Below are 26,607 nucleotides of genomic sequence, written 5' to 3' on the forward strand. Positions count from 1 at the left end.
ACTACTAGTAGTAGTTTAAAAAAAACAATTGACTATTAATATTTTTATTACAAGTCGCAGTCACGACTTGACACTTTCTGACAGTATGCCCAGACAGGATGGGGTTACGCCAGTTCTTCCTGTTGCTAGGCGATTCAGCATGCCTCAGGAAGTGATGTGTATTCCACAAGTGCAAACCTGATTGGGACTTCAGGCTATTTATACTAACTGGACTATTGCAGCTGTGCTGACTATAGAGTGTCTGTGAGTTCCCTCAGCCTGGCTGCATAGTCAGGTTGTTCCTGTTCTCCTGTTGATACAAACGACTATTCGGTTTCCTAGCCACACCAAGCAGCCTCCGAGCTGCCTTCTTTTCAGCAAATCCTCATTCAGTTTGCTAGCCTCATCAAGCAGCCCCTGTACTGCCATCTGTTCACTGAACTTCCATGCGGCTCCCTAGCTGCACCTAGCTGCCCCCGTGCTGCCATCTGCTCAGCTATCTCCACATGGCTATAGCCGCACCAATGGCTGTTGCCGCACCATCGGCTATTGACACACCATCGGCTCCCAAGCCATTGTCAAAAAACTAAACTGTACTCTCACGGCTATAGCCACACCAACGTCTATTGCCGCATCATCTGCACCATTGCTGCACCATCGGCACATTTGCCGCACCATCAGCTCTCAAGCCATTGTCCAAAAAAACAAACTGTACTCTCACAACTATAGCCACACCAACGGCTATTACCGCACCATTGGCATCATTGCCGCACCATCGGCACAACTGCTGCATCGTCGGCTCCCAAGCCATTATCAAAAAACTAAACTGTACTCACGGCTATAGCTGCACCAATGGCTAATGCCGCACCATCAGCACAATTGCAGCACCATTGGCTCTCAAGCCATTGTCCAAAAAAACAAACTGTACTCTCACGACTATAGCCACACCAACGGCTATTACCGCACCATTGCCGCACCATCGGCACTATTGCCGCACCATCGGCTTTCTTGCCACACCATCGGCTCCCAAGCTGTTGTAAAACCAAACAGTACTCTAACGGCTATTGCCGCACTATCGGCACTATAGCCACACAATCGGCATTCTATTCGCCATCAACTGTGTCAGTCCTAACTGTACATTTTTACCTATTGAAATCCCTTGTATGTCCTTGTTAGCCGCTACTACCCCGAGCATAAATCCAGACGGCCGCCTAAGTTCCGATGAACGTATCCAAGTTGTAAGGGATCAACGGGTGGTTGTTATTGGTGGAAGATCTCGCTAGCTGGGTTCTTGTGGTCTCACATGGAGTAGGCATCGGAATTCATAACACTTGCAAGGGTGAGCAAGTATGATAGCAGTCACCCAGTTGCACAGCGGATCACTGACGACATAACATCTATGCTGGTATTAGATGTGCGTCCAATATCCACCATTAGTGCAGTGGGTTTTAGACAGTTAATTGAGGACTTCTGTCCCCGCTACCAAATCCCATATAGATCCAACTTCACTAGAAAAGCAATTCCCAGCCTGTACAGGGACGTTAACAAAAACTTAATTAGTGTCCTCCAAAATACCATTGTACCCACTGTCCACTTAACCACAGATATGTGGACAAGTGGAACAGGGCAAACACTAGATTACATGACTGTAACAGCCCACTGGGTGGGTGTATTGCCTTCAGTGGCACCAACAGCAGCAGCATCTAAGAAAAAGCAACTTATTCAGAGGCAGGCTACTCTGTGTATAACCAGTTTCACTAAAAGGCATACTGCTGACAACCTCTTAGAAAAACTCAGGGAAGTCATTGCAAAATGGCTTACCCCACTTGGACTCTCCTCTGGATTTGTGATTTCTGACAATGCCACCAATATTTTGAAAGCATTACAGCTTTGTGAATTCCAACACATCCCATGTTTTGCTCACACTATTAACTTGGTGGTGCACATTTTTTTTTAAAATGACAGGGCCGTGCAGGAGATGCTTTCCGTAGCCCGCAAATTTCTGGGCATTTTCGCCATTCAGAAGGTGCATGTGAATTTGCCCTGTCACCACCTTAAGCAAGAGGTAGTTATGAGGTGAAACTCCAGCCTTTATATGCTTGAGCGGATGGAGGAACAGCAAAAAGCCATCCAAAGCTACACAACGAAGTATGACATAGGAAGACGAGAGGGACTGTAACTTACTCCAGCGTGAAAAATACTTTATGTGTTGTGCAGAGTGCTGAAACCCTTCAAAGTGGTCATATATGAAATGAGTTCATGCACTGCCAGCTTCAGTCTGGTAATTCCCCTCATTAGACTGTTGGAAAAGCAGCTTGAGAAACTGAAGAAGGAGCTGAAATGAAGCGATTATGCTAAGTATGTCAGACTTGTAGATCAAGTCCTTTATTTGCTTCGCCAGGATCCAAGAGTTGTCAGGATCTTCCAATCGGAGCAATACATTTTGGCAACCATGCTCGAACCTAGGTTTAAGTCAAACATTGTGTCTTTCTTCCCAATGGACACAGATCTGAAGAGATGCAAAGAGCTGTTGGTAAGCAAATTGTCAGCTCAAGCGGAACGTGATGCAGCAATGGCTCCTCCTTCAGTTTCTCCAGCAAGTGCGACTGCCAGGAAAAAACGAAACTTTACCAAAAAAATACGCACTGGTGATGCAGATGAGTCAACACAACCAAGTTTTGACATCTGGTCGGGTTTAAAAAAATTGCCTACAATTAACGAGATCTCTACCATGACTCCATCAGATATGGTCACCATTCAATTAATGGTTGAGGGCTATTTTGATGATAGCATCCAAATAGGCATGTCAAACAGTCCGTTTCACTACTGGCAGGAAAAAATGGCAATTTGAGGCCCTTCTACAAACTGGCTTTGCTTTACCTGAGCTGCCCTTCATCCAGTGTGCACTCAGAAAGGTGGGTGGAAGGGCCCAAGGACAATTCCATCTTGCACCTCTTTTCTTTGCATTATGTGCTGTTTGGGGCACTGCTGTCTGACATTTTTAATTTAATATTTTATGAAACTGCCATCCTGTCTTCCACTGCTGTGTTGCAAAAGTTTAATAGATGTCTTATATTTTTTTAAACTGCCGTGCTTTTGTGCCACTGCTCTGATGCTTACTTTTTTTATAGTTTCATACTGTATTTAATTAAACTAAAATCACAAATAGGTATACTTGCAAAATACTCATGTCATTTTTCAACTTTGATTTGTAGATACCAACCTGGTGGGCTTGGTTTTCCTTGATCACAACAGCCATTTTTGGTCAGAAGGAACTCAAACACCAAATGGAAAAGCTATTTTGTGATGGTATCTGGTGATGTTCTCTCTCCTCCCCTCCCAGCCTTCCCATCCATAATCCCATAAGCACAATGATAACAGATGTTTAGTGCAGACTTTAAAAATCCCTCTGCCCCCTACTTGTACAGAGCTTCTGTTTTGTGTGCTACCACAGACAGCATCTCCTGCATGCCCCTTTCATTTAAAAAAAAAAGAAAAGCTGAACAACCACAAGAGTTTAACTGGGGCAAGGACTGATGTGAAAGAGTCAGGTATTCTTTGAAAATTACTCCCCACCTCTCTCCCTCATAAATTTGCTTTGGAATCCCAAACTACCCTTCCTTTCCCTGCCTTCAACTACATACATACTCCATCTCCCTCAGGCCTCTTGATTAATGAAGACATATATTTCCTTATGTGCCATGTTGGAAGTTGAACTGCCACGTGTTTGTGCTGCCCACTGCTGCCACTTAGCTTAGTCATCCAGCTAGTTTGGTGCAAACTATGGGCCTAAACTGGACGAAAACAATATTGTGAGCTGTGAGGTGGTCAAAATTTACTGGAAATGAGTGGAAATTAATGGTATTGAGGTTAGTAATACTGTAGGTTTTTTAGAAAAAATACAGATCCAAAACCAAAACACGCTTGGGCGGTTTGGGCAAAACCAAATCCAGATCCAAAAAACAAAGGAGATACAGATCCAAAACACGAGTGCACATCCCTAGTGTAAACCCACACATGGACAAACACAGCATTCTCTAATATCACAAAGAACATACTGTATGGATTAAATAGTCTAATTGTGTTGTTTTCCCATTTGTAGTATATGAGAACATCTTTGTTTATGCATAAAATGATGAAAAACTGTGCAGACATACAGATGTGTCCTCATACATCTAGCCTCAATAGGCCACGCGGCGCGAGATGCCTGGTTTGAGTGTGCCAGGTCTTGTGCAACTCTGCTAGAGCCAGGCATCTTTTTTTACCAAAAATTTACCTTAGTCGCAATGTGATGCGACTAGGACGCACCAGCAGACTGTGCTGATTAATTTGATATGTGACACTTGTATATCTGTGTGCCGGCAGAGTAGCAGGGGACCTGGCGCACCGAGAGGGGCTGTTTAGCGCAACTGCAGCAGTGATGTATGAGGACACATCTGTATGTATGTGATGTTTTAATATGTGTGATTTTCTCTGATGTCTTGTTACAACTTAAAGTAGTCAGTCTAATAGTTAGTCAGTCAGCACATGACAGCAGTATATAAAGAAAAACAGTGGGACTGAAGCTCGTTTTTTTTTTACCTTGTTGGTAGATCTAATAATGGATGAGTAAAGTGACATTTTGTACTATAAATCAGTGGTTCTCAAACTAGAATATCAGTATTTATTCTATGGTAGGCTTAGGCTAACAGTTTCTTACTGAGAAATTCAGCAAAAATGATTCAATTAAGTAAATTGTGCTGACCTGTCATCCATAGGGACATCTATGTGGTGGTGGACAGGGTTGCGGTCTTGTTTGTCCACATATTTTATGATTGACAGCCATCAGCATTGGTTTTGCCTATCACATTGACCATACATAATTTGTTTTGGAACAACCCGTGGCACCCCTGCAAGTGACTCGTGGCACACAAGCACCCAGTATGGGAACCACTGCTGCACAGTACACAGTAATAAAAAAATCTGGTTTTCTTGTTTTGTAGAAGGGATGAGAGGAGAGTCAACCTAGCTGCTGCAGAAGAATAATCAAACACAAGGGGGCATAACTAGAAATGTGTGGGTCTCATAACAAACTTTTGCTGTAGAACACAAGGTGAGGGATACAGTACTATCCTCCTTTTCCATCTTGCACAGCCACTCCCACCACTATTAAATAACACCTATGGCAAAGCTCATTTATATACTTATTATTACCAGTAATAAGAGGCAGTAAGCCAAAGTAAATATCTGAAAAAGCAGTACTGCAGTAAGTCACTAATATACAACAATAATCTACTACATTGGTGCCATAATCCATAATCTGTGTATAGAGCACTTGCCAAACATTATATACCTAACATTTATATAAGAGGCTTTTCAATAGGGAAAAAAGTGGGCTCCTGCCTCTGTATCTATTTTTTTATTACTTCCATACAGTACAGTATGTCTCATTGTACAGACTTGTATAAAAATGAATTTTATTGATTATTTTATTTATACCACAATACATTTTTCTCCCTATGGGCTCTATTTATCAACATTATTTTTACTAAAATAATGTGAAAAAGGGTGTTTACCCTTTTCACATTATTTTAGTATCACCTATAGTTATTACAGGGCAATTGGAGTAGAATTCGTAAAATTCTACTCCAACCCCTAAGTATCACTTATTTTTAGTAAAGCAGATCGCATTTCCCATAACTGTAATGGGAAATGTGATCCGACCAGAGTTACTAAAAATAAAATGTGAAAAAATACTGGGGGAAGCCCTGTGATAATAACGCCACCTGGAGGTGGCACTATCCAGGGTCTCCCCCGGTTACCGGCCTCCTGCCCTGCTCTAACGGGGAGAGCAGAGCCGGCAGTCGGTCCCAGTGATCAGCTGTGTGGTCTAAACAGACTGCAAACTGATTACTGTAAAAAAAATAAAAAAATAATAGTAAAAAAAAAAATTCACTTACCTGACTCCAGGGACCGGTGATCGGGCCTCCGGTGATGACTCCCCTCCGGTCAGCTGGTCTCCCATAGTACACTGCTGCCCGGTCATCAGGTGATCGGGCCCCAGTGCAGTATGGGAGATCACCTGGCCGGAGGAAAGGAGAACATCACCGGAGGCCCGGAGCATGCAGGTAAGTGCTATTAAGGGAGAGGGGAGTCGCGGGGGGGTCCGTGATTGCGGGGCGAGGCTTAGCGCGGGGGGCAGAGCTTAGGACCGGGGGGTAACAGCGGCGACCGGTCGGCGCATGCGCGGGCACTTAATCACAGTATTTTTTGCGAAAATACCGTGATAAGGCTCCGAAGGGGATTTGCAGGGACAGAGCTTTATCGCAAGCTCTGTCCCTGTAAGGGATTTGTAGTAAATCCCTGTGATATTGCCTGAATTCGCAATGCGAATTCACTTGGTAATATCACACTACAATCTGCATTCAATATGCGGATTGTAGTAAATAGAGCCCTATGAGAGATTTGTTTGCTCCCTTTTACTATGTTTTTTTTGTGATTATTTTCTCCTGATACTTCTATGGTGGGTAACTTAAGATATGATGAAACAGGATTTAAAGTTCAGCTCCACATAAATTGCATCCAGATCATAAAGCTTATCTATTACCATATCCTAGAACACCATAAACAAACAAAATCTCCCACGAAGAAAAAAAATCACTGTAGGAAATGTTTTCCTTTAATAGGTTAAACCACCTGTAATTATAAGTCATGTGCAAGTGTCTAGCATGTTGTGTTATAGCCATTTATTATTATAATTACCAGTTATTTATATAGCGCACACATATTCCGCAGTGCTTTACAGAGAATATTTGGCCCCAGAAGAGCTTACAATCTATTTTCCCTGTCGCATGCACACACACATATGCACAAGGGTTCATTTTTTTTTTTTTGTAGGGAGCCAGTTAACCTACCAGTATATTTTTGGAATGTGGGAGGAAACCAGAGCACCCTGTGGGAGGAAACCAGAGCACCCTGAGGAAACCCACACAAGCACAGGGTTGCGTGGGTTTCCTCAGACAAACTCCTCAGACAAACTCCATACAGTTAGAGCCATAGTGGGAATCAAACCCATGACCTCAGTGCTGTAAGGCAGCAATGCTAACCATTACACCGTCTGTGCTGCCCCTTATTAACATTCATTTATGTAACGCCAGCAAATTCAATTGCGAAACAAAACAGCAATAAAACAAGACTGGGTAATAACAGACAGACAAAGTTTAGGTAGGAGGGCCCTGCTCACAAGCTTACAGTCTATAAGGAAATAGGCATATGACACACAAGGATAAGTGCTACATATTGCAAATGGTCCAGACAGATTGCAAAGCTAAAATGTTTTTGGTGGGCTTTATGATCCAGTCACACAGCAATGTTGACCCGGGGTCAGTGGGTTGTGTGAGTGTAGAAAGAGAACATATGTAAGTTTTGTGTGAACTGTGTAATGATGAAGTCATGTAAGTGGGTATAATAGATTATGGAGGTTATGTGGGTGGCTAATTATTTTCATTACCTATAGCTACAGTATATAACATTGAATATTTACTGTACAAGATGGACAGCTAATGAACTAACCTTCATTAATGTTCTTCTTATGCTTTAGAGATCCATCAGCTGAAATCTGATGCGGAATAAGAGCCAACCTATCAATGTTGTGCACAAGATTTCCGGTAACTGACAATACAAGACCCACTTTTTGCTCTTTTGATCCTGATAGGTCAATTAATAAGAATTTGTCCGTATAATTAAGCTGAGACATAAGGGAAACTCTGTCATAGAAAGAAAAATTCATATTGAATATTGTTATTATGTGGCTGACTGTGAGATATATAATACAGCAAAAACATATACAGAAAACAAGTGAAATAATTACCAGTCTAGAAATAAATATAACAGAGATGGCAGATATATTGTATGATATACTTATAGGGCCTGATTTAGAGGTGCACGCTATTTAAGCTGTGACTGCCATTCGTCTTTCTACTGATACGCCCACCAACGCGGCACTAATAGGCCGCTGTGTGCACAATGATGCACCATTGGTCACTGCACCAACCCTAAGGAGGTATAGAAAGTCTGTCTGAACATGGCCGACAGTGCCAGTGCAACCGTGGCAAAAGACGTAGCCATTGGCGGCAACACACATGCATGCGACTAGCAACTTCCTTTTTACCTCCCAAGAACGCCCAGTGAAATTGTCTCTCTATGTGTCCAAGTTAGTTCTGTTTCTCCTAGTGGTAACCATCGGGACGCATACGCAGTGCGAATTGGATGCATGCACAGACTTAAAACATCGTCTGCTTGCATGCGGTGTCGACACTGAGTCCACCTCTGAAACTGGCCCATATTGTGCAAATAGAGATTGGGCAACTGCCGCAGAATATTGCCAATAGGAAATAAAATACAAATTTATATATATATATATATATATATATATATATATACATATATATATATATATGTATATATATACTGTATCTATATATATATATATATATATATATATATATGGAGAAAATAGAATAGAACTATGGCGCTGCCCTGTCAATTATTCAATCACACAGGAGAGTAGTACGATTCAGGAAGTCTATTTCCTCCTTTAAATGTTAAGTCACACTATGCTCCTTTCACAGACAGGTGGCTGCTTTATCCTTGGAAGAGTCGATTGGTAGGTCGGATGAATCTTAGAAAAAAGGGGACAAGGACTAGCGCCTGATATGTATATAAATGTTTATATGCGCTTACCGTATATATACTTGTATATTAAGCATATCACAAACACTCCTTAGATCGCAGTCATAGGATCTCACAACCATGCAATTTGTACATTACCCTCTGCAATTACAGCTCATGCACCATTCACTGGGCTCTCACCAGCCCGCAGAGGGCAGTTGATTGCAGAGCAGTGGACCCCCAGCTCCAGGAGCCAAGCTATTTAAGCTCATGTACTTTCCAAGAACCAGCTGCTTGCACGGTTGCATTAGTCCGGTTGGTGAATTCCTGGTTATTGTGGGGAGGAGAGACAAAAGCTGAAGGCTACATAAGTTGTGGGATCCTATGACTGCGATCTAAGGTGTGTTTGTGATATGCTTAATATACAAGCATATATACGGTACGCGCATTTAAACATTTATATACATATCTTCACGTTGTGATCAATTACTGCATCAGGCGCTGGTCCTTGTCCCCTTTTTATATATATATATATATATATAATATATATATATATATATATATATATTAATTAATTCATTAATACACATATACTGCATAACAGCAAAATATAACAAGTTTCAGGTTACGCTTCCTTTTCATAATATAAGGTAGCTGCAGTCTTTCAGTAGTCTGATTGATTAAACTACTACACTATTAGGACTAATGTGTGTGTGTGTGTGTGTGTGTGTGTATATATATATATATATATATATAACGATCCCACAGGACGGCACTCAGTAGACTTCCATCAGTAAAAAGGTCCTTTATTATTCCTTTTTACTGATGGAAGTCTACTGAGTGCCGTCCTGTGGGATCGTTATTTGGAGTTCGCATACTCTGGAAGGGCACCTTAGTAAGTAATACTTACCCTAAGTGTGAGTGCCGGGTTATTGGTGTTTTTTATATCTATATGTATATATGTAAAAGACACCAATACCAGCGGCATTCAAGGGATTGAAAAAAGAGAAGACAGCCACAAAAGTTCAGTCAAGTCGACGTTTCAATGTGACAGCATTTTCATCAGGAGACAGCAAGATACAAAAAAACACTAACATTAAATAAGTGCTCCCCATTACCATATTGTCGCGTGCTTCCTCTCAGTTTCCGGCTGGAGACACGCTGGTATGCGCAACTCAATGACATCACCAACGCGCACTCATCACCATGACAGCAAAAAACTACACAAAAAAACAGTAAATGCACATAAACAAATAGCAGCAATTCCACTAGTCAATGGCTAGTGCTATTACAAAAAGTTTGCATAAAAACATATACATGGACAACATACATATCAAGTTTATAAACCTATTAACAGAGCTGCTGCCACAAGTCAATATACAGGACGCTGAGAAAAAATAATTACACATACCAATGATGCATGACGCGCATAATAGATACAGAGCACAAATATACATGTGCACAGCAACTACAATGTCCTAAACCTGGCAAAGTGTCATGACATAATTATGAAGATTTATAGAAAACAATGAAGCCCCAACGTTTCATTAAGACCCTTAGGACTCAAAGGGCGGAATTCAATTCTTTATAGCCGCTATCGCGCCCGACGGAGCTATTCAATTCTTGCTCCTGTCGGGCACGATGAGCTGCCAGCGCTACATTTCAGCTCGCAGCCCCTGGGGGATGAGAGCTGAAATGTGCGAAAAGTGACATGTTTGGGCGCCCAAACATCACTTTTCGCAATCGCGCCCAGCACTTTGGTCGGGTTAAGCTGCTTTACACGGCTAAACTTGACCTCTATGGGCGCGATCAGCGCAAACATCTTGGACAATTGTATAGCGGCCCGCGATCTCCTGTCACTTTAGACGAGAGATGCGGGCCGCGAATACAATTGAATTCCGCCCAAACTGTCTAAAAGAAAAATCCTCTTTTTGAAGAAGAAAGAATCCTAGATCTATTACCACCCCTCGTCAATGGATATTTACCACAAGAGCAAATCAATATGTAAACAACATACTTCGTCATACAACTCAAATGGTGACGAATTTAAACGGTTTAGCAGAATATGGGTGTTTAATCATGACCCCAGTAAGCATATACCCACAGGTAAAGTATTGATTTGCCCTTGTGGTAAATATTACGTTGGGAAGACTGAACGACAGTACAAGGAGAGGATGGCGATGCACATATCATCTATCCGTGTTGCCATTCTCTCCGGAACTGGTGAACAACCTGTGGTAAGACATTTTGCCAATGCAGGACATTGTCTGACAGCTATGAGACACATGGTCATTGATCATGTTCCTCCCTTGACGAGGGGTGGTAATAGCTCTAGGATTCTTCTTCAAAAAGAGGCTAGGTGGATTTTTCTTTTAGACAGTTTGAGTCCCAAGGGTCTTAATGAAACGTTGGGGCTTCATTGTTTTTTATAAATCTTCATAATTATGTTATGACACATTTGCCAGGTTTAGGACATTGTAGTTGCTGTGCACATGTATATTTGTGCTCTGTATCTATTGTGCGCGTCATATATCATTGGTATGTACAATTATTTTTTTTCAGAGTTCTGTATATTAACTCGTGGCAGCAGCTCTGTTAGTAAGTTTATATGTATGTTGTCCATGTATATGTTTTTATGCTAATTTTTTGTAATAGCACTAGCACTAGTGGTATTGCTGCTGTTTGTTTATGTTCATTTACCAGTGTTTTTTATAGTTTTTTGTTGTCATGTTCATGGATGCACGTTGGTGATGTCATTGAGATGCGCATACCAGCGTGTCTCCAGCTGGAAAATGAGAGGAAGCACACTGCAATATGGTGATGGGGAGCACTTATTTAAGGTTAGTGTTTTTTTGTATCTTGTTGTGTCCTGATGAAAATGCTGTCGTCTCTTATTTCAATCCCTTGAGTGCTGCTGGTATCGGTGAGTCGTAATTGGTGCACTGACCGTGCACTTTTTGTCGGAGGGCAACAGGGTAAGAAGCAGTTGTATTTTCTGAGTGCCAGATTTCAACTTTGGATCTCCTATATATATATATATATATATATATATATATATATATATATATATACTATATATATATATATATATATATATAATAAGGAAGGGCTTCTTTGACACCTTAAGCACCGTTATTAGGCCCTTTTTTCTTACAAAATGCAATACAGGTGTAAAGCTAACATTGCCATTACTGATAGTAGCCTACCTTGATGGTAAGACTTTGCCAATAACTCTTACACAAGCCGACTGTAGATCAGCTGTTAGAGCTTGCTGCATAGACATACTCAGACCAATGATTCTGATGTTTTTCCTGCTCTCATGGTTTACATCCATTTCCATGAACACCACATCTTTGCCACCATAATGGATTATAAATGTCCCATTGGTGCCATTTGAACCATATCTTTTTCCTGAAGCTTGAATCTATATATAGTAATACAAGGAAATTTGCAGCAAAATATAAAAATATTTTGAATTTTTGATTAATTGAGTGAATGTAACATATAAAACACATCAAACTCAAGTGAAAAGATACAAAACCATAGGCATTACAGGGTGTTGAGAGTAATCTTCGACCCAGGTGCTGATACTGCATGAATACAAAGGGGAATCAGGGTATGAGAGTGTCGCCCTTCCCCCAGATTGTGCACACATGCTAAGCATAAGCTGATGCTATCAGCGTGTGACCATGTGGACCAATAGTATATTATGGGTCTGATTCTGAGTTGGATACAGACGCGGCTATGGATGTGTCTTATGCAGCAGTGGTATCTGCATCTTATGCTAATGCCGTTCCCAATTTTTTAAAAACTAAGACACCCAGAGACACACCAGCATCGGTTTAGCCACCTCTGTTTTCTCCCAGGTACGCCCACTAAAATCCAAAGACACTGCGTCCGAATCTGTACTGCATCTCTGATCAGTGACAATCGGGACACATGCGCTGTGTGAGTCATACACAAGCACAGACTTACAGCCCCGGGCAACTGCATGAGGCAACAACACTACATCCACCACTGAATCAGGGCCAATTGTGGGGTCACTCTTTCCAGCCTATAATGAGCTGGGGTCGCAGGTGAAACTGCTGCCCCATCATAATCATATTCTGTAATTGTCTTCCTCTGAACACCTATGATTGCCCAAATTGTGGGAGCATATGGGCACTTTGAATGCTAGAAATGTTTAATCTAGGAAAGTTACTGTATACTAGTATTAGCTTCACGTTACAAGGGAGAAATGAATCTCTGAGGATGTCGTGTGAAACATTTCTCTGTGTAATTTCTCCCATGTGATGTAGGAATAACATGCAATATGAGAGCACTTTTTATGACTGCACTATGGGGGTGATTCAGTAGTGGACGGAATTGCAAAACTGCACGCAAGCAGCTTTGCAATTCCGTCCTTGCAATTATGTTAATTCAGCAGGAGAAGTCATGCCTCCTGCATGCATGAATGATCTGACCTGCATCCAAGGATGCAGCATCGGATCATCTGCGTGATCCCTGGCCGCCTGAGTGATTGTTTCATTAAAATACTGGGCTTTATTTACAAAGCGCTTCCCGGCAGGTTGCAAGTGAAAATTTAAAATGGCACCCACAGACATTGTAAAGCTTGGTGTGCTTTACACCCCTTTGTATGGTGCTGTGGACCACATCTGGCGTCCTATAAATAATGCTTATTATTAATAATAATAATAATAGTAATAATACTATTAAAGCTACTCTATTGTATATGTAAAAAGCTGACTGGCATATACCTTGCGCTCAGGTCAGAGAATTATAAATAGATGGCCAAAGCCAAGTGGTGCAATATATCATTGAAGGTTAACTTCTTGGACTACCACTTGGACTTTTTATTGATCAACATAGATGTGGTGAGTGACAAACATGTTGAGTGTTTTCATCACGGCATTTCCAACATGGAAAAGCGTTACCAAGGTAAGTGGAACCTCAATTTGCTGGCTGATACACAGTCTATGGCCTTCGCCCATTGCAGTCTGTGGCGGGCACAGGCGTATGCTTGTGCATGCCATAGACGTGGGCACACTAGTCGCGCCATCCATGCCGTGATGCGCTCGCATCACAGGATGGATGAGCGTGGCTACATCTGTATGTGAGGGCAGAGTTTTTTTTTAAAACAAAGAAGGCTAATACCTAAAGGCTAATATCTGGTGATCACGATGTGCACCAGACATGAATGCACTGCACTAGACAAAAATAATGTAGTCCATGCATGGTGGAAGATCTCCCCCAACCTGGCTACAAATAATTAAGGGGCACCCATTTTACAAAGAGAGGGATCCCCTATTGCTGGTGCCCATTAGTACTTATTGCCTGGTTACCCCATGTTATGGAAATTGTAAGTTTTCCGTATATATGAGGGTGAGGGCACTATGTGCCCTGTCATCCCCATAGTGACTGCTGCTATCATATTTGAAAGCGGGAGTCCCCAAACTATGTGGCTCACCAGTAGTAGCTATTGTCTGGTGATCACCTGTGATTCCTGCTGGTAGATTTAATAGCAATTAGAGTAACAGTATTAGTACAGAATTTACACTAAGGGGGGCATCCAATTAGCTCCGCAAAATTTTTGACCGTAAAAAACTTTTTTTTTTTTCGCAGATGTTTGGGTATTTTTCGCCGATTTTTTTATCGTGCTATCCAATTAAACCCCGTTTATTACGCCCAAAAATTTTCTGTTTTTCTCATGAAAATACATAGGATCCGCGAACTATGTACTTGCCGCGATCAGGAGAAAAACACCTTCTTATCGAGGATTTGGTTTTCGCCTGCCCAAGGCAGGCGAAACAAAATCCCTGATAAGTGCCAGCTTCTGGGCTAATGGGATAGCCCCGGGCGAGATAATTAGCCGTGGTCATTTACCGCTGCTAATTGGGTACCCCCTTAGAAGGGTATATGTTAGTTTGTGTCAGTGGTAGAATGAGGGCTTCAGTCAGCAAAGTAATTAAATCTACTTAAACTGTACCTTCAAATTCTGAGGGATCTTCCACTGATATGGGTGAGTAAGGTGAGAATAAAACCACATCTGATTTAGCGATCTGTTAAACTGCGCATGCAGCTGAAAGAGAAAGCACATATTCATGCATTATTGTTGTAGTACACAGTATTGAAAAACATTTATTTTCAGTATTATATGTCCTGCTGCTGGGGAAAATCCAACATAGAAGAAATATGTAGCTTCATTATGCTTTAGCTATATTATATGTCATATATTCCATGTAAGGCTGTAAATGAAAGCATCTGACAATGAAATAACCTTAGTAACCAAGCCTATGTGATTTGTCCAGCTAACTGTTTATGAGACATACAAGACATTTGTATTTTCTCATCTACGATTCATTAATGCTGCCAATACATTAATGAACAGCAAATTGGTTAATGTAAATTTAATTTGGCTTTATATTGGTGCATGTGTGTGTTAGACAAAAAATTATGATTCAAGGAATCTGTATCACTTAGTAATGGGTCATGTATAGCAGAGACACTATAAGTAATTTACCCACTTTTTCAAACTGTGGAGTTCAAACCAACTAATACTGGGTAGATGGTGATGTGGTGGGGGCAGGAATGTACAGTATGTTGTGGAAGCATATGTCTGCTCTAAGAAGATAAAACGTATACTGTTTATACAGTATGATGATAGATACACTTTGCTAGTGTCAGGCTTATGAAGATTGTTTGTAATAGAAACAGTGGCATATCCCACCATTCCATTACCACTCAGCCCATTCCCACTGTTTATTCGACCTTACTTATCTTCACTGATGCTCAGGTGCTTAGCATTACTGATCAGACTGATTTAATTGACTTAATGTGATTGGTTCCAAGTGGCTTTATAAGGCCATCAGCGGCACATTCTTATTTCCTGTTATAGCATTTGATTTTTAGGAAATGTGTGCTGTATTTGTTTGGTTGTCTGTTGGATTTCTGACCCTGCTTGTTTGTGATCATCCTTCTCTGCCACCTGTCCTGAATATGGTTTGTGATCCCCTTTTATTCCTTTTCTGACACCTGCACTGACCTCAGCTTGTTTATTGATTCTTCTTGTCTACCATTTGCTCTAACCACTGTTTGTAACCTCTACTATTCTGTTTTCTGTTTGCTACTATTTTGGATTACAACTACTATACTGACTTTTACAGTGCCTTGCAAAAGTATTCACCCCCCTTGGCTTTTTACATTTTTTTGTTACTTTACAACCTGTAATTTATTTATTTTTTTAATCTGAATTTTATGTTATGGATCTGCACAAAATAGTCTAATTTGGTGAAGTGAAATGAGAAAAAAATATATAAAAAAGAATTTTTATAAATAAAATTCTGCAAATTGGCATGTGCATATGTAATCAACCCCTTTGCTATGGAGCCCCTCAAAAGTTATGGTGCAACCAATTACATTCAGAAGTCACATAATTAGTGAAATGAAGTTCACCTGTGTGAAATCTAAGTGTCACATGATCTGTCAGTATAAACACACCTTTTCTGAAAGGCTCCAGAGGCTGCAACACCCCTAAGCAAGAGGCATCACACCATGAAGACCAAGGAGCTCTCCAAACAAGTCAGGGACAAAGTTGTTGAGAAGTACAATTCTGGGTTGGGTTATAAAAAAATATCCAAATCTTTGATGATCCCCCGAAGCACCATCAAATCCATCATCATCAAATGGAAAGAACATGGTACCACAAAAAACCTGCCAAGTGAGGGCTGCCCACCAAAACTCACAGACCGGGCAAGGAGGGCATTAATCAGAGCAGCAGCACAGAGACCAAAGGTAACCCTGAAGGAGCTGCAGAGTTCAACAGCAGAGACTGGTGTATCTGTGCATGTGACCACAATAAGCCGTACACTCCATAGAGCTGGGCTTTATGGAAGAGAGGCCAAAAAAAAGCCATTACTTAGTGATAAAAATAAGAAGACACGATTTGAGTTTGCCAAAAGGCATGTGGGCGACTCTCCAAATGTATGGAGGAAGGTGCTCTGGTCAGATGAGACTAAAATTTTACTTTTCAGCCACCAAGGAAAACACTATGTCTGGCGCAAACCCAACACATCCCATCACCCCAAGAACACCATCCCCACAGAGAAACATGGTGGTGGCAGCATCATGCTGTGGGGATGTGTTTCAGCAGCAGGGACTGGGAAACTGATTCGGGTCGAGGGAAAGAAAGACCTTGCTAAATACGGGGATATTCTTGAGAAAAACCTGTTTCAGTCTGCCTGTGATTTGAGACTGGGACGGAGGTTCACCTTCCAGCAGGACAATGACCTGAAGCATACTGCTAAATCAACACTCGAGTGGTTTAAGGGGAAACATTTAAATGTGTTGGAATGGTCTAGTTAAAGCCCAGATCTCAATCTAATTGAGAATCTGTGGTCAAACTTGAAGATTGCTGTTCACAAGCGGAATCCATCCAACATGAGTTGGAGCAGTTTTGCCTTGAGGAATGGGCAAAAATCCCAGGGGCAAGATGTGGCAAGCTCATAGAGACTTATCCAAAGTGACTTGCAGCTGTAATTGCCGCAAAAGGTGGCTCGACAAAGTACTGACTTTAGGGGGGTGAATAGTTCTGCACGTTAAAGTTTTCTGTTATGTTGTCCTAAATGTTGTTTGATTCACAATATAAAAAAAACACAACTTCACAAGTGTAGGCATGTTCTGTGAATGAAATTATGCACATTTTAATTCCAGGTTGTGAGGCAACAAATCATGAAAAATTCAACGGGGTGTGAACACTTTTGCAAGGTATTGTATGTCCTTTTAACATTTGTCATCTGGTATCTGCTCTGTCTGTTTAAGGCTACTAGTTTTCAGTATATTCTTTGTACACACCAGCTTAGCAAAATAAACCTATACTATTGCACAAGATTTGTGGACAATATTACCAGTGAGCCTATATAGCTCTATGGGGAATAGGGGATGTTGTAGGTAAGGACTAGACCTTGAGTTCAATATTCTCCATCATCAAATTTGGGGACACAGGAGCTCATTAAGAACCGCTCACTAAGATGCATACTCTCGCTGCTGCCGATGGTATGCAGTGTGTATGCATTGTGTGCATGCGTATGTGCATACCTTAGTGAAAGATCACAATGCATTCGCTCGCTGTGCATAGACAGCCCAGCAGAGTGAGTGACAGGGGAAGCTGTTTGTAGGTGATAACTGGGGCTGACCATTAAAAACGGGGGGGTGGAGGTGCAAACACAGGCGTGCCTGAGCATCTCAATGGCGTTTTAGAGATGTGCATAATTATAAGACAGCATCATAGTGCACGTCACCTGGCTTGTTCTTACACTGAAGTGCTCGCAGTGCTTGCGGTATGGTATGGTTAACCTCAAGCGCTGCAATAGCATCCGATGTGCCGATGGTTGCATACACTTCCTGGACATGACGTGAAAAAGTGGGCATCTTAAAACAGGCCAGTGGGTGTCTACATACACTATGTGATCGCTCTCTAAGAAATACTGGGCGTGTTAATGCATTGTTGTGCAGTAACACTGCCTATGCAATTTGCATACACATCATGCGAGCGATCGCATCTAGTGAGCAGCTCTGAATCAGGCCCACTGTTACAATGGGGTTGAGTTGAGGGCTGAGGTGCTGTCACTTAAAAGGTTAACCGCATTCTTTTAGGGCTAAAGCTCCTCCCTTCATCAGTTTCAGTTAAGTGTCCGAAGGAGCGTGCAGGACTCTAAGGAGCTGCAGCACAGTTCTGCTTATGGCATATCATTTTTTTATTTTCTTATTCATTTTATTAACATAGATAGGCTAAAACAGCAGTTATATATAGTGATGGGGGTCGTTTGCGCAAAAACAGCACCACCCAAGTCTGAGTCTCTCTAGCCCCTCAGATGTACTAAGAGTTTCTGCTGAAATCTGATCTACAGAATTCACTAGGATGCTGCCTAGTGACTACAACGGGTAGAGCCGGGCATTTTAAGTTTGGGTGGTGATTAATAATGCTGGAATTAAAATGCTCTAAATTATTCTCCACTCCTCTCATACATGTAAGGAGCGGAGTAAGTGCAGTAACTTGGATACTTGAAACTGAGTCTGGTGGTGGCAGCCATACACACAGATGGCAGGTGACCTTGTCCAATCACTGACTGTCTTGCAGGGTTTATAAATTGCTCGCCCAAGTCAAGGAGTGGAAAATTCTGGGAGTGAAGAGTTGGGAGGCAGACTTTAGCTACTATGCAATTTCCCCAGGTGAATTGTCTCTACATACAGAGGTATTCAGTTTGCTAGTGGAACAATGCGGTCATCCAGAAATCAATGTGATGGCTTCCTGACACCACAACAAAATGGTCACGTTCTGGTCCAGGTATAAAGACTCTGGCACCTCTTGTAGACGCCATGTGGGAATTCAGGTTGATTTATCTTTTCCTCCGAATTCCAATGCTATCTTTTTTCCTAAAAAAGGCCAAGGGCCAAATGTAATAGGATGAGAGTTTAGAAAATGTGAGAGTTTAGCAGTAAAACACTCACACTAATACATTGATCGAGTTTTATTTTTGGAACAGGAAACAATTGGATGAGAGTTTAAATCTTGAGAGTTTTTTGAGACTGAAAAACATGCAAGTTTACATGTTCTGTGACTTTATTACATTAGCTGAGTTTAAAAATGTGATGGTTTTCTCTCACATTTTCTAAACTCTCACCCTATTACATTTGACCCCACGTTTTTATTGTTCAGATAATTCTTGTCTCTCCAAATTAGCCAAGAAGAACTTGGTACTTGACATAATCATCATGACTGAAGGTCCAGGTTGGAGTCTTCCTCTGTGGAAAAACCTGCTCTCTGTTCATCCCTTTTGAAAGAACCTTCCTTGTTTGGTTTCAACAGCATGGCTTTTCAAGCAAAAATCTTGAGAGCCAAGGGAATCTCAATGAGGTAGACAATGTTACAAGTTAGAATACTGGTAAGGCCTAGCTATCATCAGAGGTGAACAGGTTCTTTTAAGTTCCTGCTGCTGGCACTTTTAGTGTTTTTGCCACTTTTCCTTCTACTCCTCACGTCCTGTTGGGCACTACTTGTGGCTCAATTCTCCCCTGACTTTACAGCCATCTGTTTAACACATGGCCTGGCCTACCCTGCTGAAGGAGCCACGGACATGAGTTATGGTGGACCATCCTAGTCCACTCCAATCAACTGACCTTATCTGGTCTCTTGGATCTGCATCCTCTATGCTGGTGCTGGCCACTGCCTGTCTGGGAGCCCCTCTGTTGGCCAAATTTGAATTCGGTGGGTCAGGCCTCATTAGGCTTGAAGCCACATGCTTGAGTCATAGAGGTCCTATGGATGTGAGGGCCTCAACTGTAACATGCTTCATCTGCTATTTACTGGCTGTCAGCTTGCCTGCCACTGCTGTCTACAGTCGACTTTCCTGATCCTGCTTCTGAATTGTCAGGCTCTTTTAGCTGAGTTTCTCTCCACCCGGGTCCTACGATACATCACCCAGCGTTACAAAGGTGATCCTGTAGCCTCTGACCCCTGTGATTGTCTCCAGCTGTGTCCTTTGTCCAGCTTCTCTGTCCTCAGCAACACCACCTATTAGTATCAGATATCTGTCCTATTGTTTCCTGCTACCTCTCCCTACCTCTAGGACACGTTTTCACTGTAGCACAACCTTGAAGGAGATACAAGCATTGTCTTCTGAGTGACTATCTACCTGCTGATCTCTAGCTCCTGTGATTATTTTTTTTTCCTTCTCTGGACTTCTGTGTTTCCTCTGGACTCACTCTCTCCCTATCGCCACTGAATATGTAAATATTGAATTTACCTAAATCTCTGCATAAGGCCCTAAGAAATTTAGCAAAGTATTAAGCAGTGTTCAAGATCACTATCCTATTTGATAATGCCCTGAGGCCTTGAGAGTCTCCCAACAATGCTTTTAGGATATTTTATGCAGACTTCTTTACTTTGCAAATAAGGAGGCTATTATGTTTAAAGTTTTGTTCTTGCAGGGCATTGACTTTAATGGTAATTTTGGTGATATTTACCAGGACTTGTCATGGCACACCTTACAACAAAAAAAGTTACTTCATCCCTAAATGAATGACTTGCGGAAAGGTAACATCAAGTACCACTAAGGTTTTCCCCTGATGTCTCCAAGTGGTCCATAATGGTAGTTCTGCCATCCTTAAAGAAACTGGTGATCTTAAGCGCTTCTGCAGCTGCCTCAATATTCCAGTGGTCACCCTTTCATGAATGGTCGCACTCCTTTGCCAGACCTCTTCTCCTCTCCCGACAACAATGGCAGGCCAGCAGTAGCCCAAAAAGCTGTCTGCCCAACAGCTGGTGCCACCTCTGACAATGACTGAGTATTGTGAATGTTATAGAAAAACAGAATATGCACTTAACTACCAGAGAGTTTGGAAGCCTATATGTTGCGGTGTGGTGTGAACTTTCCAATTTTCACATCTCTTCATTTAGGATATACTTTCTTTTCTTCAGTCTGGATTGGATTGTGGGCTTCAACTCAGTCAAAGCTGATATCATATGTACAGATATCAGCTTTGTCAGTTTATTTTCAGAGGAAACTAGTTTGAGGGGTCTATTTACTAAGCAGTGTTAGGAGACAGAGTGAAAAGTGATAGGAAAGTGATAAGGTGCCAGCCAATCAGCTCCCAACTGTCATCTCACAGGTTGTATTTGAAAGATAGACCCTTTAATTCCACAAATTCAGACTTTTTGAAGGGTGTGTTGCACATCAAGCCTCCATATAACCCTCCCACACCACCGGAAAACCTTAATTTTGTTCCCTCCTCCCACAGAGAGTGACCATTTGCACTGTTTTTTCAAATTTGCCACATTTAAGGTTCCTTTTGGATATCGCTTCCAATCAACAGGTCTCGGAACTTGGGGCTCTATTGTGCAGGTCTCTTTATCTCATTGTTCATAGTGATAGGGTAGGACATACAATTCCATAATTTCAGCCTAAAGTACAGTCTCTAGTTTTCAACTAAATCAAGAAATAATATGATGTGTAGAAGAGAGGTTCACAATGGGCTTATTCTGGCTCAGGACGGATGGTCATTCAACTAGATCTGTTGCGTGTCACAGCGTCTCTGCCTGCAAACTGTGTCCGGCAGCTACTTGTTGCTCTATCTCACCAAGTTTTCGTATTTTTATGTTTTTGCATCCAAGAGATGCTAGCTTTGAACGTAAAGTTTTTAGTCCAGCTAATCCTGAGCATTCCCTCCCCTGGCACTTTGGAGGGTCCCCATGGTAGGATAGAATAAATAAGAATAGAATAAATAAGAAAAGAGAATATTTGGTACTTACTGATAAATACATTTCTTCAGATCCATCTGGGGAACACTGTGCTCCCTCTCTAGTGCAGAACCTCTAGTTAGTTTATCGATAAACTGTTGTGCTTCCATATGTTTTTCTTTATCTCGCTTTTTTTCGAGCTTTGTAACTTGAAACTGAGTCAGGGTTAGTGAGGGGAGGTGCTTCAGCCCTCAAAGAATGTGGATAACCTTATAGGGCCATCTCCTAATTCCCATGATAGCAGTGAACCCCGGATGGATTTGCAGAAACAGATTTAAGGCAAGTACCAAAAATCCTGTTATTAAATCACTGGTGGCAAACATTCCAGTTAGAAAGTGTATTTAACACACTAAAAAGATGGGGTATAATTTGCCAGACATGACTAAAGTTAAATTTGGCACTACTCTATAATAATATAAATATACTGTACGTGCTCCATGGATCAGGTTCAATTACAGCATGCTTGTCTAAAGTTGTAATTGTCAAACATGCAACATCAATTAACACAAATGAAGCACAACCAGTAGTTCAGCTTTTTACTAATGTATATAAGTCCTAGTTATAATGTTTAATACTAACATACAATGGGCTATATTCAATTAGTCCGTGTAAATAACGTATCTCTGGCTAGGGGAAAAAGAGGAAATGCTTCAAGTAATGTCTTTGTTGTTTAAGATTTTTTCTGTGAATATATATTAGAGACAATTAAAAAAGGTTTCTGCTTTGTTATATTTTTACACTTCAGAATCAGAACACTTTTAATAAATGCACTTTATTGTTTATTATGATATATCGAATGATTTTTATAAAAGTGAGCGTTGGTACCTTATTGTTATATGGTAACACATTATGCCTAAAACATAATAATAGTAGGTTATACCTGAATAGTATTGTCTGTATTGATAATGAGTTTTCCATGTATACCGTGATCAAAGCCATTTTGTTTGTTTCCCCTTGAGAAAATCTCACCATCAAACCTTAGAGCACGTGGGAACCGTAACTGTTATGAAAAATAGAACAAACACTCATTTTGTAATGGGCAGCTCTGAGTAATATGCTGGCATGATATAAATACATGGTATTAAAATTTAAAAGTAATAATGATGAACATAAAGGGTCTGATGCTGATCGTTCACAGAGTGTACCTTGCATTTGTTCGCACTGCGCTTGCTCTGGAATTGAGCAGACGCATGTAACGTGTTGCTGAGTCACATACATTTTGATTACATCTATTCCTTCTTCCGAAGAGGGGAATCTGGGTTGTAATATGGCATTCCTACATAGGCAAAGTTCAGTGACAGTGTGCCAATGCAGCTGCAGGCTACGCAGAGTCGGAGGTATACATGAGACATTTGTTTCCAGGCGTATCTTTTGCACCTAGTATAGTCCGCACTGACAATGATGACTATAGGAGTTGCACACCAGCTGCCTCTGGAGAGTTGTACAATACTGCATATTGTATGGGCAAATATGGTAATTTTTTCTGTGCAGGTATCCTTGGAGCAACATAAGCCTCATTTACTTCCACCTCAGTATTAGGTCCATTATACTACACTGACTACCGTATTGGAACAATATAAAACAATGTTGCTCCAATATTTTGTTTAATATTGGATGCACCAAGTTACAAGATAACCATATTGGCCATGCTGTAGTTTGAGATAACTAAATGGGCAGTACAGTCCCTTGCTTTCAATGGCAAATGTTTATTTTGGCAAATCATTGAAACAACATGGTAGACACTAAGGAGCTCATTCAGAGTCGGTTGTGAGCGCTGAGACTCGATGCTGCCCCACAGTGCATGCGCACGACGGAGCCGGAATGCGCGAGATCCGGCTAACGACGGGCGCTCCGTCTTTAGGGGGTCTCGTAGCAGACGGGCGAGCTGTCGATGTTGAGTGACAGCTCACCCCGTTTGCTGGGCGGGCCGGGGGCGTGCCCGGCCAAACAGGGGCGTTCCAGTCGGAACGCTTGCTGTTTGGGGGCGGCCCCAAATGGCAAGGAAGCAGGCCCCAAACGACAGAGCAGGAAGCTCCCTGGGGCTTACGAGTGCCCAGACCCTACCCTAGGGTCTGGTCATAAGCCCCGATGGTCGCGATGGTCTTGACCATCGCGACCATCACCCATGTCGGTCGTTAGAGCTGTGGGTGTTAACCCACAGCTTAACGATCGACAAGGAGGCGGCCGTTCAGGATGCAAGCGGCCGCCCTGATTGAGAGCGACCGCTTGCATCTAACGACCGCCTCTGAATGAGGCCCAAAGTGCCTGGTTCTGAGTTGCATACAATGCCAATATTTGTGCAAATGGTTGATGTTTTTCAAATGTGCATGCATCTAAGTCACTAGAAGACTGCACAGCGCTTGCGTCCCACAGTGTATGTGCACACAGAGGCGCAGTAGCACAATCTCAGAAATGTATTGGATATGTGCTAGGCGGTCCTGGCTGGTGAATGGAAGGGGGCTATTTAGACACATGGAGATGCACTGTCTGATGCATATGTTACGGGAGTGTCGTGGGAGTGTTACATAACTAGTTGCAAACTCAGGTGCTTACTCACTTACATTGGAGGCCATACTCTGCCAGAGATTCTTTACCTGGTATAGGGCAGGTGCATGTTTTGATGGTGCGTCCTATGGTAACGTCTAAAGATGCACAGAGTGGGCAGTCCTCACACAGTCAGACAAACGCTCATACACCATGGGAAGGGCTGTTACTAGCATTAGCATGAAGTCATAAACGCGACTACGGGAAAAGACGCTAAAACAGTCGTAGCAGCATGTGACTCAGAATCAGCCCTAAGGGAACAATGTATCATTGACAGAAGTGGGGCTCTGAAAGTACCATTCCTTATCGCCGCACATTGGGGTGATAACTTAAGCAGTAGTTTTTTTCGGGGCTATTTATCAATTTATTCATGACAGGATAGATGCTCGATGTACATGCAAACACCTGTACCTTTGCTACTAATTGCAACGGGGAAAGCTTATACTGTCTGGTTCTGTACTGCCAGTGTTCCTGTACATGCGCAAGAGACTGTCATATTTATAATGGGTGCAGGGTGTGCGGTGCACACGGGCACACCTTGCACCCATAAATCTTACCTCTCCGGAGTCCCACGTCAGCGCTGTAAAAATGCCTGGAAAATGGCCATCGCGGCCATTTTCCCATCGTTTTGCACATGCGCAGTACTGGGAAAATGTCCGTCCCGGTGATCTACGCGTGCGCTATAGACTCTGGGCATATTCTAGTGCCCAGAGTCTATCAGTGCGGTGCCGGCTGCCAGACTGAGAGGAGGGGGCCATCACGAAGACTGCACCAATAGCTCTCTCCAATGGAAACAGCCTGCTAGAGCCATCTGAAGATGAGGTTATCTATCGGAGATAAGCTCAGAAAATATTAGGTTTTCAGAGCTTGATAGATAGCACAATTAGGGGTATATTTACTAAAGTGTAGGCTTATAGAATGGGCAAAGGTGTTGCCCATAACAACCAATCAGACTCTAGCTAGTATCTACTAGAAGGTGCTAGATACATCATAAGTAGAATCTGTTTGGATGCAATGGCCAACACCTCAACTTCTATAAACCCGCACTTTAGTAAATACAGATGTGTCCTCGCTCATCTTTGCCGCCGCTGCGACTTGCCGCGAGTCGCATGCCCCTGGATGGCCGTGTCTTTTTCGCTCCTGTGATCCATAGGATTGCATGGGATGCAGTCAGGATACCGGCAGGCGCTATCCTGCCCAACGATATCCCAACACAGACATTTCCACATGGGATTAAAGATAGGCGTTGAAATCCTGATGCCTATCATTAGCCCCACTACAAAATCCCGACACACGGCTTACCGAACTAAGGTAAGCCGTGTGTTTTAGCGTTTAGCCGCGGAGGGGAGGGTTAGGTTTAGAGACCCCCGGGGGGACTTAGGGTTAGGGTTATGGTAGGGACTGGGGTTGTGAAGGGCTAGGCACCACTAGGGGGAGGTTATGGTTAGACACCCCCCCCGGAGAGGATTAGGTTTAGGGGGTGCGGGAAGGGGGGGTTAGGTTTAAGCACTAACGGGTAGAGGTTAGGGTTAGGCACTAGGGGGAGGTTAGGGTTAGGCACCACTAAGGGAGGGTTAGGGTACTTACCTGCTGCAGTCGGGATTTCGATCCGCTGGGCTGTCGATGTCAGTATTTGATCTGGCGGCTAAACAGCATTACATACTGATTACTGATTCCGATTGCATGGCTGCCGCATGCGTGGCAAATCTCATGCCACGATGCGTGCGCAAGTTTGCCGCACCAACGGGAAAGATGAGCGAGGACACATCTGTACTTCCCTTGCTGTCATTAATGCAAGACATATGACAAATAGGTGCAATAAAAAATCATACATTAACTACAGTCTCGGCATGATTTACATAGTCAATAAGCTTAATAAATTGGCCCCTATGCCTATTTGTGTCACAAATTAGAGTTATATGGTGGACATTGGATTTATTATGGCGACATTGAGGTAACCTCCAGTATAAAATAAAATCACTACTCTATAAGAATTCAGATTTGTAGAAGATAAAACACATTTATACTGAAAAGATACACTTATACATTAGGTAGCAGTGAATAAGAACTCAAAATAATAATATAAATCTAGTGATTATTATTATTTATAGCTACATTGTCCCACTAAACCACGGCTTTCA

General features: G+C 42.2%; 1 protein-coding gene across 1 annotated transcript in view; it reads right to left on the minus strand.

Annotated features, from left to right (window-relative positions):
* Positions 1–26,607, minus strand: part of APOLTP (apolipoprotein lipid transfer particle homolog) — a 345,964-nt gene that overhangs the window by 250,233 nt on the left and 69,124 nt on the right. The window contains exons 22-25 of the mRNA XM_088466926.1: positions 22,803–22,922; positions 14,615–14,707; positions 11,835–12,052; positions 7,531–7,724 (exon numbers count right to left, since the gene is read on the minus strand). Coding sequence (XP_088323052.1) covers positions 7,531–7,724; positions 11,835–12,052; positions 14,615–14,707; positions 22,803–22,922 — 625 coding nt within the window. The remainder of the gene's footprint in view (positions 1–7,530; positions 7,725–11,834; positions 12,053–14,614; positions 14,708–22,802; positions 22,923–26,607) is intronic.

The sequence above is a fragment of the Taudactylus pleione genome, unplaced genomic scaffold (assembly GCF_031769625.1).
Source record: "Taudactylus pleione unplaced genomic scaffold, aTauple2 ptg000066l, whole genome shotgun sequence".
Lineage (NCBI taxonomy): Eukaryota > Metazoa > Chordata > Amphibia > Anura > Myobatrachidae > Taudactylus > Taudactylus pleione.